Source organism: Lampris incognitus, chromosome 16 (genome assembly GCF_029633865.1).
Source record: "Lampris incognitus isolate fLamInc1 chromosome 16, fLamInc1.hap2, whole genome shotgun sequence".
NCBI lineage: Eukaryota > Metazoa > Chordata > Actinopteri > Lampriformes > Lampridae > Lampris > Lampris incognitus.
Genome location: NC_079226.1, coordinates 5,969,742 through 5,987,289, shown reverse-complemented (window position 1 = coordinate 5,987,289; position 17,548 = coordinate 5,969,742). Strand labels below are relative to the sequence as shown.

The window sequence follows — 17,548 nt, the reverse complement described above, 5'->3', positions numbered from 1 at the left end:
CAAAATGACAGTTACAAAGGGCTTCACAGGGTGAAGAAATAAACACACAAACAATATAAAAATGGAGGTTAAACTATATGGACCAAAATCTATATTCCCTTCTATCATTGTCATAATTGTCTTCTTCCATATGTAAGTAAACTGATTTAAAACTGTTTAATTACCGTTATTATTTTCTGTGTACACCAACAACATAACACTGCAGGAAAGCAATTTTAAGCTACTCCGATACGCTGATGACATGGCTTTAGTTGGTCTTTTTATAAGAATGATGTCTCTGATTACTTTGTCCAGGTTTCCAAGCTGGAACACTGGTGTAAATCCAGCTTCCTGTTAATCCATGCTGGACAAACGAAGGAGCCTATTTTAAATCATGCTGCCCCCGCTCCCGTTGCTTACACTTTGTGACTAATCTGTGAAATTGTGAACTGTTTTAAGTGCCTAGGCACACACATGGATGACAGTTTGAGTTTCACAAACAATGTTGATTCTATATGGAAGAAAGTCGGTCAGAGATTGTGTTTAATTAGGAAACTGAAGGGGTTTGGGGTCGGTTGTAACATTTTGGAAAAAGTGTATGTCAGCCTGATAGAGAGTATTCTTTTGTTTGATATCTCTGTCTGGTATGGACATTTGACACCAACAAACAAAAACAAGCCGGCCAGGATTGTCAGAACAGCAGGCAAGTTCGTAGGCCGCCAACAAAAGTCATTGGATGACCTTTACAGTACAGCTGTACATAGGAACGCTGTGTCCATCACTGGTGACACTAAACAGCCCCTCCATACTGAGGTGAAGTTGCTCCCCTCAGGGCGGCGCTACAGAGGACCCCTGGCAAACAAAAAGATCTATAAGGGATCTTTTGTTCCTACTGCAATAAATTTGGTTAAAAAAAACTGCCTTAATCTACACTCTTCTGCACTGAGTGTATGCTGGACACTGTGTGTATGTTGTAATGACTGCTGTTCAGTTGTGTGTGATGTGATGAGATTTGCTGTATTGAGATAACGTGATGTTTTTATTGTATCTGGTGAGAGCAAAGGTGATTTTCTGGCCTCAGCTGGACAATACAGTTGTATTCTATTCTTTTCTATTCTATTCTGTTCTATTCTATTCTATTCTGATTAAAACAGGGGTCTGTGGACAGAGAGCATAGCTTCTTGTCCTGAATATTAAACTTTGTTCGATGTAGAGTTACAGTTAAGTATTTGTCGGTTTTCCTCGATAACATGTTTGCCATTTTAAAATGTGATTTCATATTGACATCACCACATCATCTCTCCTGCAGAAGACGTCTCCATCAGTATCTCCGTCTCCAACTGCCAGGTCCAGGAGAACGTGGTGAGCTCTCACACACACACACACACACACACATTTTAACCTGTATGCTTCTGTGTTCTGACACCACTCAAGAAGAGTAGCTCCAACAGTCAGTTCACTTTGTATCTAAAAACGCTTCAGAGGTAATTTTTAAACACGTGAATCCATCAAACAGGTTGAAAACCAGCAACAGAGATCACCTGTCCTGGGGGTGTCTCCCTCCATCTCTTGAAATATTATGTTCCTCTTTTTGCACCAAGACGCGTTCGTCTTGATGTTAAAATAAAACCTGTAGTGTTGTGATAAGACGACGTGTCATACGGTCTCATACCAGCAGATTTCATCAGAATTTTGTGATATTTCAGACTGTCCCATTTTATAGAGAGGGGTTTGTGTTTGTAATAACATCTCTCTCACCTGGTCACGACACAAATTTCCAGTCTCTCTCCTTTTGTCGTCATTACTTTGCTGCATTCAGTGTTCCCTGTGGAACAAGAGGTTTGCCATGAGGGCAACGTGAACCAGAGAGGGTGGGGGTGGCGCAGTGGTTAGCGTGGTCGCCTCACAGCAAGAAGGTCCTGAGTTCGAGCCCCGGGGTAGTCCAACCTTGGGGGTTGTCCTGGGTCGTCCTCTGTGTGGAGTTTGCATGTTCTCCCCGTGTCCACGTGGGTTTCCTCCCACAGTCCAAAGACATGTAGGTCAGGTGAATCAGCCGTACTAAATTGTCCCTAGGTGTGTGTGTGTGTGTGTGTGTGTGTGTGTGTGTGTGTGTGTGTGTGGGCGGGCCCTGTGATAGACTGGCGGCCTGTCCAGGGTGTCTCCCCGCCTGCCACCCAATGACTGCTGGGATAGGCTCGAGCATCCCTGCGACCCTGTGAGCAGGATAAGCGGTTTGGAGAATGGATGGATGGATGGATAATTATGAATTATATTTTACCTTTCAGTTCTGATTCCCTCTGCACAAGGGATGGCTTTTCCCATCCTGTTTCATTTATATCACATTTACTTTTATAGTACATGTAGCTCATAGTTTGTTACGTGTGATCTTTGAGTTGTCTGGTTGACTGACCTTTGACCTTCTCATCATCCATTCTGCATGAGCGTGTCACGCCAGACTCTTGCGATCTGTCCGTGTGTCTGTGAAGCTTTTCCTCACACAAACTAAACATGGTGGATTTTAATGTCCGCTTTAATTTGGCTGAATGACGTGACCGCTCTGGGCGGCGGGTACGAGGACAGCGACACCTGCACATTACACGCACGTGGGCTGTGCTGACGTGCGTGCGCGGTCTCCAAGGTGAGCACATGCAGGAGCAGCTCACACAGAGACGACTGTGATTAGCGGCTCAGCCAAACGGGTTGTCATGGTGACTGATGGTAATTAGGCGGCACGGCAGTGAGCTCGGGGGGAGCGGTTCATGTATTTCTGTCCTGCTGCATCAAGGTGTGATATTAGACTGGCAACGAAGAGATCTTCGTGAAAAACAAAAGGAGTCGTGATTTCAGATGAATGGAAGTAAAAGTATTTTTCCAGCGTGCGTGTGATCGGTGCACGGCAGCGTGGACTTACATCCAGCATGCCGCCATTTTCCCTGAAGTTTCCCCTTAAGGGACGCCTGGTCCACTGAGCTGAATCTTGAAGTGTCTGGCGACATTTGGAATGAAGGTTTGACTAGAATCCAAACTTGCTCGATCAACGTCAGACATAAACTGATCCGGTTCAAAGTCATCCATAGACTCCACTATTCAAAGACCAAACTACATAACAACATTTACCTATCCGTTTCTCCGTTGTGTGATAGATGGAAAGTTGTAGAAGGTTCTCTTGCTCATCTTTTCTGGCTCTGTCCTCATCTACACAAATTTTGGTGTGGAAATATTCCAGTGGTTCTCCAGAATCTGTGAAAGGGACAGTCCTCCTGATCCAGAACTGGCACCCGTTGGATGCTCAGAGACTGCTTTAAGCGATACACCTGAGGAACAATCAGCATTGACGGTTGGCATGGTAGCTGCCAAAAAAAGGATCCTAACAGATTGGAAATCGCCCTGCTTTCAGACATGGCTCAATGAAATGATCATAATCATACAGATGGAGAGAATACGCTTCCCTAAATCTAAAGCACCCAATAGATTTTTGAGGATATGGGGTCCATTCATTGACTGTCTCAAAGAAAAATAATTTTTAATTATAGTCTGTAGTGATGCAACCCAGTACTCTTAAGCTTTTATCTGTAGTCTTGTGTAATTCCTTGAAAACTGCCGTGAACCAAGTTATATACCTATATAGTATGTCTGGCAGCTTTTTTTCTTTTTTTGCTTTATTTTGTTGTATCGTAGTTGCGTGTGTGCTGCCAGCAGTCGAGAAGAAGACGTTTGTGAAGTTGAGTTCAGTGCGTGCTGTCTCTTTAAGAGACCTCAGTGCTGATGATGTCATCTCGTGAAGTCTCGCGGGAACAAGGTAATCTCGCGGTAGTTGGCAGTAGAGAATAAGTGAGAGCATGGCAGGTCGTCTCCTCGTGGCTCCAGTATTGGCCGACATCCTGCATCCTACATCTCAGCCTTTGAAGGTTATCTGTCAGTCGGCTCGTGCAGGGCGCACGAGGGTTACCGGACAGTAAGACGACACTACTTTCAAAGGCTGACATGTAGGATGCAGGATGTCGGGGAATACTGGACGATCTGCCATGCTCTCACTTATTCTCTACTGCCAACTACCGCGAGATTACCTTGTCCCCGCGAGACTTCACGAGGTGACATCATCAGCGCTGAGGTCTCTTAAAGAGACAGTACGCACTGAACTCAACTTCACAAATGTCTTCTTCTCGACTGCCGACAGCACAGCGTGTGTCTTGAATATAAACTGAAAAACTGAAAATAAAATATTTAACAAAAAAAGTTTTCCCCCTTAAAGTCAAGCGGTTTCTGGCGTAAAGGAAAATGTCGCCATGACACTTAACCGTTTCTATTCAGAACGAGGCATCCTCTGTCTGAAAAGCCGGCCTCTGTGCGCCCCGATACGTTGTGTTGCTTCTTGAGGTGGTTGTGCTCGCAGACAGACGGCGAGACACGTCTCCACAGGTGCTGAGTGTTGTAATTCAGGCTTAGTGGTGTTTTAGTCCTTCAAATATGGATGTGCCGTGTTGCAACACAAGTCTCGGCTCTTTTACTTTTTTCTTCTTCTTTTTTTTTTTTACTTGCAACTTTTTAATGTCTTATTTTTCTCCGCCTGTATTGTGTGAAGTCCCGCCTCCTGCACGGAGATGCAGTCTGCTGATTGGACAGTAGAGAGGAGGTTAGGTTTAGGTGTCTTAAGGTGAGATGGAGAAACAGGTGGAGGCTTCAAGGACAGGATTTGTGGAAAATACACTGTGTGTGTGTGTGTGTGTGTGTGTGTGTGTGTGTGTGTGTGTGTGTGTGTGTGTGTGTGTGTGTGTGTGTGTGTGTGTGTTTGTGTGTGTGTTGCTGTTCTGTCCTTTTAGGATATCAGTTCTGTGTATCAGATCTTCCCTGATGAGGTTCTGGGCTCAGGACAGTTTGGGATCGTTTATGGAGGTATTATATATTATTATTATTATTATTACTATTATTTATTACTATTATTATTATTTATTACTACTACTACTATTATTATTACTATTGTTATTATTATTACTATTGTTGTTATTATTATTATTTATTAGTACCACTACTACTACTACTACTATTATTATTATTATTATTGTTATTATTATTATTAAGAGTCATAGTAGTACACACATTAAAAAAAATGTCAGAATGTAAATGAGCACTTCAACACACTGAATATAATTGGATTTTTCTTTTTCGGTGTTTCCAGACACAAAAGTAAATGACTGTTCCGTTAGAGTGGAAACAGGAATGTGGTCGAGGGGGTTTTGTATGACAGTTACGACACGTGTGTCCTGTCTGACCACGCTCCTCCACGCTAGTTCGTTAGCACACAGAAATTAAACCCTACGGACTAGCTCCCTGGTGAACACACGAGGGGGAGTTACCAACATCCTGTTAGAGGGTGGGCTTCACCCGTCGGCTTTGCTGAAGATGAAGAAAAGATGGTTTAAATGGCGTGAACTGGATTTGTAAACTTTTATAGAAGCATCCGCTATAGGACGGCTCAGTTCTGCTAATAGCTAACTAGTAGCTAATGATGAAGAGCTAATCGTGTGTGTGTGTGTGTGTGTGTGTGTGTGTGTGTGTGTGTGTGTGTGTGTGTGTGTGTGTGTGTTGGGATCAGGAAAGCACAGGAAGTCAGGCCGGGATGTGGCAATTAAGATCATTGACAAACTTCGCTTCCCCACCAAACAAGAGAGTCAACTACGCAACGAGGTGGCCATCCTACAGGTACGTACACACACACACACACACACACACACACACACACACACACACACACACACACACATTGTGTTGTGCACACATTTGCTCTGTCCTCTCTCTCGCTCTCTCTCTCTGTCTGTCGGTCGCTCTCTTTGTCTCTCTCTCCGCGTCTCTCTCTTCTCTCTCGCTTCGCTGTCTTTGTCTCTCTCTCCCTCCCTGTCTCTCTCTCTCCCTGTCTCTCTCTCTCTTCCTGTCTCTCTCTCTCCCTTCCTATGTCTCTCTTTCTCTCTCTGTCTCTCTCCCTCCCTGTCTCTCTCTCTCTCTCCCTGTCTCTCTCTTTCTCTGTCTGTCTCTCTCTCTGTCTGTCTCTCTCTGTCTCTCTCTGTCTGTCTGTCTGTCTGTCTGTCTGTCTCTCTCTCTGTCTGTCTGTCTGTCTGTCTCTCTCTGTCTGTCTGTCTGTCTGTCTGTCTGTCTGTCTGTCTGTCTGTCTGTCTGTCTGTCTGTCTCTGTCTGTCTGTCTGTCTCTCTCTGTGTTAAACCGAATAGTGTGTTGGCTGGAAGGTGTCACTGCTGTGCAGCAGTCAGACATCCTATAGTGAACGCTGATAATGACATCATTACTGTGGCAACCCTGTAAAGGTGTGACAGCCTATAATAATCCTGCGCTGCTCAAGCTCCAGTTCCTCCTCCATCCAGAATCATCCTTTTCCCTCCGCACCTCCTCCTGACACGTGCTGTTGAGTTACTGCCGCTCACTCCAGTCACCGCAGTTCATCTGGAAGAATGTGGATGTTCCTGAATCAGATTTAAAAATTAGTTTTGTAGCTTAACCAGTGGCTAAATGTCCAAACTGCAACCTTTTTTTATCGAATAAGGCAAAATTCAACCCATACCATTACATGGAGGAAGATCCAGGTAGGTGGCAGGTGCGATTGGGGTGGGGTGGGTAGGGGTTGCTGCACAGACTGGTGGTTTCTTCCTTTAATTTTTTTTCTTTTTTTGAAATGTTCCCCCTTTTTCTCCCCAATTGTATCCAGCCAATACCCCACTCTTCTGAGCCGTTCCGGTCTCTGCTCCACCCCCTCTGCTGATCTGGGGAGGGCTGCAGACTACCACATGCCTCCTCCCATACACGTGGAGTTGCCAGCCGCTTCTTTTCACCTGATAGTGAGGAGTTTCACCAGGGGGACGTAGCACATGGGAGGATCACGCTATTCCCCCCAGTTCCCCCTGCCCCCCAAACAGGGGCCCCGACTGACCAGAGGAGGCGCTAGTGCGGCGACCAGGACACATACCCACATCTGGCTTCCCACCCGCAGACACGGGCAATTGTGTCTGTAGGGACGCCCGACCAAGCTGGAGGTAACATGGGGATTCGAACCATTGATCCCCATGTTGGTGGGAAACGGAATAGACTGCTACACTACCCGGAAACCCCTTCATTTAAAAATCCATCCATCCATTATCCTAACCGCTTATCCTGCTCTCAGGGTCGCGGGGATGCTGGAGCCTGTCCCAGCAGTCATTGGGCACCCTGGACAGGCCGCCAGGCCATCACTGCAAAATGTTACATTTGATAGCTTTTCTTTCTGCCATTTCCATAGCAACAGCCACTCATCATGTTTGTGTTCCGTAATTGTTCCTGTATATTTCATTGGTGCCGGTGCGTCCGCCATTCCCGCCAAGTATTTAAATGTAATGGCACCTGCACAGGAAATGAGTTGAGTCTGCCACAAAATAAAAAGAGGAAGATGAAGGAACGTGATGCTGAATGCAGAAGTGCAAGCAACAGGCATTAAAATACAAAGCCAGTTGATGTGGATTGATATGTTGCTCAGCGTTAGTGTGGCGGATGACATTGCTGATCAGTCTTCTCTCTCCAAAATACACATACATCTCCAAAACAAGGGAAACTTTCACTTTTTGACCACTTTTAACCAGTTTTGGCCAAGATGTACCATTTAAGATACAACTGGTTAAATGTGTTTGGAAAGTGAACGTTTAGTGGACATTTACATCTCAACCTAAATGGCCAACACTAAAACAAAAACAAAGGTTTTCCAGCACAACATAAGGACTTGAGTTGTGTAGCTTGTATATCTTAGTTGAAGTCATACATAATTATGCAATAGTTAAAACGGTTTGGATGAAAATTGGTCTACATGTAGATGGATGTAGTCTGAGCTAGTTGAGTGCGAACACGTAGCCTCCATGTTGACTTCAGGTCTCATGCTCAGATGGCAAAATCACCAATGATGTGTGTCAGCACCTTCCTCAGTACCAAGCAAATATTCTATTCTACTCTATTCTATTCTGTTCTATTTTATTCTATTCTATTCTATTTTATTCTGTTCTGGTCTATTCTGTTTTATTCTATTCTATTCTGTTCTATTCTATTCTGTTTTATTCTATTCTAATTTATTCTGTTCTATTCTATTCTGTTTTATTCTATTCTAATCTATTCTGCTGTACTGTCTTTACCTGGGTTAAGATAGACAGTTGGATAATAATTGTGTGGATGATGATGATGAAGGTGATAATGATGATGCTGGGACTGTTCCTCCTTGCAGAACCTGCACCACCCGGGCGTGGTGAACCTGGACTGCATGTTTGAGACGCCGGAGCGTGTGTTTGTCGTCATGGAGAAGCTCCACGGCGACATGCTGGAGATGATCCTGTCCAGTGAGAAGGGAAGACTGCCAGAGAGGATCACCAAGTTCCTGGTTACACAAGTACACACACACACACACACACACACACACACACACACACACACATTGAAACACACAAACAGAAACATACACAGATATACACACATACACAATGACACATCAAATCAAATCAAATCAATTTTATTTGTATAGCCCAATATCACAAATTACAAATTTGCCTCAGTGGGCTTAACAGCAAAATTAAGCTTTACTCAAACAAACAAGCATTTTTTTGAGTGATTTTTCTTGTAAGTTTAAGCAATTGTAATTTCTCAAAACAAAGTAAATAGATTCAGATTACTTTATTGCCCATTAAATTTACATAAGCGGTTTGGATAATGGATGGATGGATGGGTGGATGGAAACTTGTCTTTGACACTGGCAAATGGGACAGCATGCAATAATACACAACACTACACCATAGTTACACATAAGTGCTACTGAAATTTTAAAGTGACTGAGTGGTGGCAACAGTGATGATGGATTGTTCTTCCACTGGCATGTAAAGCTGCCATAACCATCACAATAATGCACAATACACAGCTGTATGTGATGGTAAATACATGTACATTAAAATATGTGATGGTGTTGGTTGCAGAACAAGCTAAAAAAGGAGAGGGAGCTTGGGAGAAATGGATTAAAAGGGAGTGTGGGTGGAGGGAGGGCACGTGAGTCCAAGGGGCCTATTTAAACAGGGTCTTGTTGAGGATGGTCACAGCTGATGGAATAAAGGATTTTTTGGAACCGTTCTTTTTTGCCCATTGGGACTTTCAGTCTGCAGCCTGATGGCAGCAACCGAAATGCTGAGTGGAGAGGATGGGTGAGGTCATTGTAGATCTGGATTGCATTTTTGGTTGTAGATTGATAAAATAAGTCCTGGAGTTGGATTTGTTTATGTCCAACGGTCCTGCTGGCCTGGTTGACAACATGTGTAATTTTGTTCTTTTGTTTTAATTAGAGGTTTCCGTATCATGAGACGATGGTAAATGTGAGAACACTCTCAGTTAGTGATTTATAGACCATGGACAGTGTGTACTGGCTGGTGTTAAAGCACCTGATTTTCCTGTGACGAACGAATCGCTGCCTTGCTTTCTTGTAGATGTAGTTGACATTGTCCTGAGAGGTGAGTCTATTCTCTAATACTGTTCCCAAATATTTGAAGTGAGTGACCTACTCCACTTCCTGGCGCTATATACTGATTGGCTTGTAGGTAATACCTGCACTGCCTGCTCTTCAATTGCCTCCTAGACACAGCTCCTTGGTCTTGGTGACATTAAGGTGTAAGATGCTGTCGGCAAACCAGGAGTCAAAGCTGTTGATGTACTGGCAGTAGGAGGCGCTGTTCATATTCTGCTGACAGGCAACCAAGGCCATATCATCTGCATACTTAAGAAGGGAGAGGTCACTGGTGTTACAGTGCACATCATTTGTGTATATTGAGAACAGCAGGGGAAATAGTACACATCCCTGAGGGACGCCTATATTCAGAACAAGACAGACAGAAAGGGTGTTGTTAATACAGACACGCTGCAGTCGTTCTCTCAGGAATTCCCTGACCCAAAGGACAAGATTGCTGCTGACATTCAGGTCACACAGGCACTTTAAGAGGAGGTGGGGCGGGACTGTATTAATAACAGAAGAAAAGTCCATAAAGAGAATACGAGCATGAGTATTGGCTATGTCTAGATGACAGTGGACTTTATCCAAAAAGCGAGTGTAGCATCTCCAGCACCTCGATTAGCTTGGAAGGCAAATGGGGTCCATAAACTCAGCTGTTTGAGATGAGAATTCTTTACATATCAGATGCTCCATATGTTTGCTAAGTAGTGAATTCAGGGGCAGCCGGGAAGCGACCTGGTTCGCCCGCACCACGGGCGACTGCGCTAACCAGTCAACTAAAGGGTCCAGCACCACATCAGATGAGAGAACACACACACACACACACACACACACACACACACACACACACAGAAAACAGTACCTATTTGTTTGTGCTTATTGTTTTTGTGTGTGTGTGTGTCCACAGATCCTGGTGGCTCTAAGACATCTTCATTTTAAAAACATCGTCCACTGTGACCTCAAACCTGAGAATGTTCTCTTGGCCTCTGCAGACTCCTTCCCACAGGTAATCTGTGTGTGTGTGTGTGTGTGTGTGTGTGTGTGTGTGTTTGTGTAAGAGTGTTTGTGCAGTTAACGTATTCAGTTTTATTTACCAAATATGTTTGCATGTGATGAATTTGTTGTGGTACATTGCTCTCAGTTACATATACTATATAGAGAGATATATGTATACACTTACGTAGGGCCTCTTTACTGTGGGATTTCTCCCCTTCCCCGGCTGCTGTATCGGTGGGGACGTTGTCAGCTCGGTGGTGCGGCGTCCTGATGACTCCTAGTTTGTGCTCCAGTGGATGATGAGAATCAAACCTTAAGTACTGATCAGTATGTCTTGGTTTATGGTAACACCAACAATCAAATGTCCCCCATCACCAATTGCAATTTCACAGTGTAAGAAGGCCAACCTGTCATGTTCCACATCCTCCCTGGTGAACTTGATGTGGTGTCCACAGAGTTGATGTGGTCGGTGAAATGTGCTACATCCTGAGATTTAATTTTAACACTAGAATGACCGGGATTTCACTCCTACCGAAAACGACCATGTGTGGTCAAATTTACGGCCGGTTTTTAAACTCTATATTCTGTCAAGATAAATGTCCAATTGAGATATTAATGCATGAATTAATGCAGGGTAGGGTGGGTGGAGAAGAGTGTCAGGAGTGATTTGTGACAGAAGGGTACCAGCAAGAGTTAAAGGGAAAGTTTACAAAATGGTCGTGAGACCAGCTATGTTGTATGGTTTGGAGACAGTGGCACTGATGAAAAGACAGGAGGCGGGGCTGGAGGTGGCAGAGTTGACGAGGATAAGATTTTCACCGGGAGTGATGAAGAAGGACAGGATTAGGAATGAGTATATTAGAGGGACCGCTCAGTTTGGAGACAAAGCAAGAGAGGCAAGATTGAGATGGTTTGGACATGTGTGGAGGAGAGATGCTGGGTATACTGGGAGAAGGATGCTGAATATGGAGCTGCCAGGGAAGAGGAGAAGAGGAAGGCCAAAGAGGAGGTTTATGGATGTGGTGAGGGAGGACACATGCAGGTGGCTGGTGTGACAGAAGAAGCTGCAGAGGACAGGAAGAGATGGAAACGGATAATCCGCTGTGGCGCCTCCTAACGGGAGCAGCCGAAAGTAGTAGTAGTAGTAGTAGTAGTAGATTAAACGTTGAAAATCCAAAACCGTCAAAATGACGGCCTTGGTTGCTAGCTGCCTCGGGGGGAATCGGTTGTCACGCTCTGATCTTTCTTGGCTTGTTTAATTGCTTTGGTTGCCATATTTTGGTGATGTGTTGCTTAAAATAATATCATTCACTTGGTGTTAAGGTGAAATTACAGGCTTTTAGAAAGTTAAATAGTTAAAAGTTACGGTAGCGGGGCGTCCGGATGGTGTGGCGGTCTATTCTATGGCCTACCAACACGGGGATCGCCTGTTCGAATCCCTGTGTTACATCCGGCTTGGTCGGACGTCCCTAGAGATATAGTTAGCCATGTCTTCAGGTGGGAAGTCGGATGTGGCTATGTGTCCTGGTCGCTGCACTAGCGCCTCCTCTGGTCGGTCGGGACGCTTGTTCAGGGGGGAGGGGGAACTGGGGGTAATAGCGTGATCCTCCCACTTGCTATGACCCCTGGCGTTGTTTTTAAGTATGCAATTCAAATAGTGAATAGTAATTAATGCGGTTGGTATCCATTTATTTAAATGCTCTGTCTCTCTCTCTCTCTCTCTCTCTCTCTCTCTCTCTCTCTCTCTCTCTCTGTCTCTCGGCAGGTGAAGCTGTGTGACTTTGGTTTTGCTCGGATCATTGGTGAGAAGTCATTTCGGCGATCGGTGGTCGGCACCCCGGCGTACCTCGCCCCAGAAGTCCTGAGGAACAAAGGCTACAACCGCTCTCTGGACATGTGGTCTGTGGGCGTCATCATCTACGTTAGGTACCCGGATGCTGATGAGGAAAAATTAGTTTTACCTGCCTTTCTCAAATTGAATGAATCCTTACAACTTTTTAAGGGTTACCAGTTGGGAGAGTTTATACTGTACAACAAATATTACTTGAAGAATGTACAACAAAATCATTGAAGGTTTCCTGTAAAACATGCCCTTCATGTATTTTTTTATGATCACAGAAACAAAAGATCCTGACGTGATAATCCACAATACACATCCTGCACAACACGCTGTACTCTTTTGTACAAATACACAAACATGTATAGCTTAGCTACCCATGTATATTTCATGCTATCATCCATAGAATCTACAACTAATACTTTCAGCTGCTCCCGTTAGGGGTCGCCACAGCGGATCATCCGTTTCCATTTCTTCCTGTCCTCTGCATCTTCCTCTGTAACACCAGCCACCTGCATGTCCTCCCTCACCACATCCATAAACCTCCTCTTTGGCCTTCCTCTTCTCCTCTTCCCTGGCAGCTCCATATTCAGCATCCTTCTCCCAATATACCCAGCATCTCTCTTCCACACATGTCCAAGCCATCTCAATCTTGCCTCTTTTGCTTTGTCTCCAAACCGTCCAACCTGAGCAGTCCCTCTAATATACTCGTTCCTAATCCTGTCCTTCTTCATCACTCCCAATGAAAATCTTATCATGTTCAACTCTGCCACCTCCAGCTCCTCCTCCTGTCTTTTCATGAGTACCACTGTCTCCAAACCATATAACATAGCTGGTCTCGCTACCATCTTGTAAACCTTCCCTTTAATTCTTGCTGGTACCCTTTGTGACAAATCACTCCTGACACTCTTCTCCACCCACTCCACCCTGCCTGCACTCTCTTCTTCACCTCTCTTCTGCACTCTCCGTTACTTTGAAGAGTTGACCCCAAGTATTTAAACTCATATGCCTTCGTCACCTCTACTCCTTGCATCCTCACCATTCCACTGTCCTCCCTCTCATTCACACATATGTATTCCATCTGGCTCCTACTGACTTTCATTCCTCTTCTCTCCAGTGCATACCTCCACCTCTCCAGGCTCTCCTCAACCTGCACCCTACTCTCACTACAGATCACAATGTCATCTGTAAACATCATTGTCCACGGAGACTCCTGCCTGATCTCGTCCGTCAACCTGTCCATCACCATTGCAAACAAGAAAGGGCTCAGAGCCGATCCTTGATGTAATCCCACCTCCACCTTGAACCCATCTGTCATTCCAACTGCACACCTCACCACTGTCACACTGCCCTCATACATATCCTGCACCACTCCTACATACTTCTCTGCCACTCCCGACTTCCTCATACAATACCACACCTCTCTCAGCACCCTGTCATATGCTTTCTCTAAATCCACAAAGACACAATGTAACTCCTTCTGACCTTGTCTTGATGCATGCTCAGTAATCCAGGTAAGAAAATCAAAGAAGGTTGAATCAGTTAATCTGGATACAATGTTTATTGACAGAAACATTTCACTCAGCTTCCAAGTGACATCTTCAGTCTAAACTGACTGCAGGTATCCCCACCCCTTATAAACAATACAGTACAATACAGTTGCATAACAACCGAAACCAACAACCAGTTTCATATGCAAATATGGGTGTGACCATTATTTAGAGCTTCAAAGGCCATGTTTACTATTCACAGAGGATTTGGGAATGTTTGCAAATCACAACATTGTAAGATGGCAAGAGATGTACTCTTAGCCCCCTCGGTTCAGGGATGGTTGTTCCTTCTCAACATAGATGGCCTCTTTGACTCCCTGTTCAAACCATCATTCCTCCCTATCAAGATGTCCTCATCCTCATCCCTGAAATAGTAGCCACTGGACTTCAGGGTCCTGGCCTGACGTGTGTGAGAGCTAACATGTTAGGCCTGGACTCCGCCACAGCCATCATTCCTAACACCTCCATGCCTCCACAGGTATGTCATCTGGACCAACTGCCTTTCCACTCTTCATCCTCTTCATAGCTGCTCTCACTTCCTCCTTGCTAATCCATCACACTTCCTGATTCACTATCCCTACATCATCCAACCTTCTCTCTCTCATTTCCTTCATTCATCAACCCCTCAAAGTACTCCTTCCACCTTCTCAACCCACTCTTCGCTTCTCAACACACTCTCCTTGCTTGTCAGCACATTTCCATCTCTATCCTTGATCGCCCTTACCTGCTGCACATCCTTCCCAGCTCGGTCCCTCTGTCTAGCCAATCGGTACAAGTCCTTTTTTGCCTTCCTTATTGTCTTAACTTCATTCAACTCACCATACGCCTTTTCCTTTGCCACCTCTCACTTCACTTTACGCTGCATCTCCTTGTACTCCTGTCTACTTTCTTCATCTCTCTTACTCACTTCTTCTTTGCCAACCTCTTCCTCTGTATACTTTGCTGTACTTCCTCATTCCACCACCAAGTCTCCTTGTCTTCCTTCCTCTGTCCTGATGACACACCAAGTACCTTCCTAGGTGTCTCCCTCACTATTTCTGCAGTGGTTGCCCAGCCATCCGGCAACTCTTCACTACCACCCAGTGCCTGTCTTAACTCCTGCCTGAACTGCACACAACAGTATTCCTTCTTTAATTTCTACCGTTTGATCCTTGGCTCTGCCTTCACTCTCTTGTTCTTCTTGGTCTCCAAAGTAATCCCGCAGACCATCATCCGATGCTGCCTAGCTACATTCTCCCCTGTCACCACCTTGCAGTCTCCAATCCCTTTCAGATCACGCCTCCTACATAAGATATAGTCCACCTGTGTGCACTTTCCTCCACTCTTATACGTCACCCTGTATTCCTCCCGCTTCTTGAAATATGTATTCACCACAGCCATTTCCATCCTTTTCGCAAAATCCACCACCATCTGTCCTTCCACATTTCTCTCCTTGACACCATACCTCCTCATCACCTCTGTTCCCTTCACCAACATGCCCATTGAAGTCTGCTCCAATCACCACCCTCTCCTTCTTGGGTACCCTCTCCACCACTTGATCCAACTCACTCCAGAATTCTTCTGTCTCTTCTATCTCACACCCAACTTCTGGGACATATGTGCTGAAAACATTCATCATCACACCTTTGATTTCCAGCTTCATACTCATCACTCTGTCTGACACTCTCTTCACCTCCGACACACTCTTGACATGCTCTTCCTTCAGAATTACCCCTACCCCATTTCTCCTCCCATCCACACCATGGTAGAAGAGTTTGAACCCACCTCTGATGCTCCTGGCCTTAAGCCCCTTCCACCTGGTCTCTTGCACACACAGTATACCTACCTTTCTTCTCTCCATCATATCAGCCAGCGCTCTCACTTTACCAGTCATAGTGCCAACATTCAAAGTTGTGACTCTCACCTCCACACTCCTACCCTTCCTCCTCTCCCTCTGCCTCTGGACATGTCTTCCCCCTCTCTCCTTCGGCAACAGTAGCATCGTTTCCACCAGCACCCTGCTGGCCAACAGTACCAGTGGTGGTCATTGGTAACCAGGCCTCAGCCGATCCAGTATGGATATCTAATATATGATCCACATATTTGATTTGGCAAAGATTTTATGCCGGATACCCTTCCTGACTCAACCCTCCCTATTTATCCCGTCTTGGGACCGGCACTAAGAATGCACTGGCTTGTGCATCCTCAGTGTCTGGGTTCATCATCTATACGATGTATATTGCATAATTATTTGCACTCACTTAACCTCTGAGATGTTCACTTTCTAGAATCAATCAGCATATTAAACTCACAAAATTGATAATTGCATAAAAACCCACTTCAATGTCTTTTTTTCCATAAATATTTTGGATGGAAGCCATTTTGAAGAACCAGGAAGGGAGTCCTCCCAACACGTTTCACGTCACTGAAAACTCCAGGATGTCTTCTGTCAGACACAATAGGACTTAACACAATGTCACATATGGCTTCAGAGAAACAAATCAAAAGTGCACGTCCACTAAGAGAACTGAAATGAAATTCAGGGTCTCAAGAGGCTGTTACTGTGTGCCTGCTGTGCAAAGCACAGAAGGGTGCATTATTATTTGTCATACTTCTTATTCTTTCGTACAAATTTCGGCATGTCACCAGTCTTACAGCTTTGATTAAACCCCTGCAAATTGTACATCAAAACATGCAGTTAAGTCGGGAATGGTGTGCTATGACTTTTCTTAGTGTAACCATGGTGACGAAAATCACAAAAATTCCCATAGAAAAACAATGGGAAGTCGTAGTGAAAAGGATAAACCCACGCTTCTGTGGAGCCACATTACTCTGTCATAGTTTAACAAAGAAACATGGTTGAAACTTTAAACGGGTCACAAAACTTCAGACTTTCTCAAAAAGTAGAGAATTTCATCTCCCACCCAGTGGGACTCTCGTTGTGACACGGCTTACGGTTTTTGAATGAATCACTCCCAAGCTCAGAGAGTACTGACCAAAACTCCCATAGACCTCCATGTTAAACTGAGCTCTGAAGTTATTGTCAAAAACAGATGATTGACGGGGTATCTGGGTGGCATGGCGGTCTGTTCCGTTGCCTACCAACACGGATCGCCAGTTCGAATCCCCATGTTAACTTTGGCTTGGTCGGGCGTCCCTACAGACACAATTGGCCGTGTCTGCGGGAAGGAAGCCAGATGTGGGTATATGTCCTGGTCACTGCACTAGCGCCTCCTCTGGTCGGTCAGGGCGCCTTTTCGGGAGGGAGGGGGAACTGGGGGGAATATTGTAACCTTCCCATGTGCTATGTCCCCCTGGTCACCACTGTCAGGTGAAAAGAAGTGGCTGGCGACTCCACATGTATCGAAGGAGAGGTGGTAGTCTGCAGCCCTGCCCGGTTTGGCAGAGGGGGTGGAGCAGGGTGGTGGGGGTGGCTCGAAAGAGTGGGGTAATTGGCCGTATAGAATAGGGGTGGAAGAAAAAATTAATATTTCTCCAGAAATTTTCTACTTTGTGTTTTGTTCTATTTTATACTACTCCACTCTTATCCACTATTTTTTTTTCTTCCGGTAACTGGCCTCCATCAGCCTTAGTGGGACCTTTCCATTTAACGAAGATGAGGACATCCATGACCAGATCCAAAACGCAGCCTTCATGTACCCTCCCCAGCCCTGGAAGAAGGTCTCCCAGGAAGGTAGGCT

General features: G+C 45.1%; 1 protein-coding gene across 2 annotated transcripts in view; it reads left to right on the top strand.

Annotated features, from left to right (window-relative positions):
• Positions 1-17,548, top strand: part of prkd1 (protein kinase D1) — a 72,087-nt gene that overhangs the window by 39,963 nt on the left and 14,576 nt on the right. For both annotated transcript variants that reach the window (XM_056295874.1, XM_056295875.1), the window contains 7 exons: positions 1,289-1,341; positions 4,800-4,872; positions 5,573-5,679; positions 8,226-8,387; positions 10,393-10,491; positions 12,247-12,407; positions 17,435-17,541. In XM_056295874.1, the coding sequence (XP_056151849.1) occupies positions 1,289-1,341; positions 4,800-4,872; positions 5,573-5,679; positions 8,226-8,387; positions 10,393-10,491; positions 12,247-12,407; positions 17,435-17,541 (762 nt within the window). The remainder of the gene's footprint in view (positions 1-1,288; positions 1,342-4,799; positions 4,873-5,572; positions 5,680-8,225; positions 8,388-10,392; positions 10,492-12,246; positions 12,408-17,434; positions 17,542-17,548) is intronic.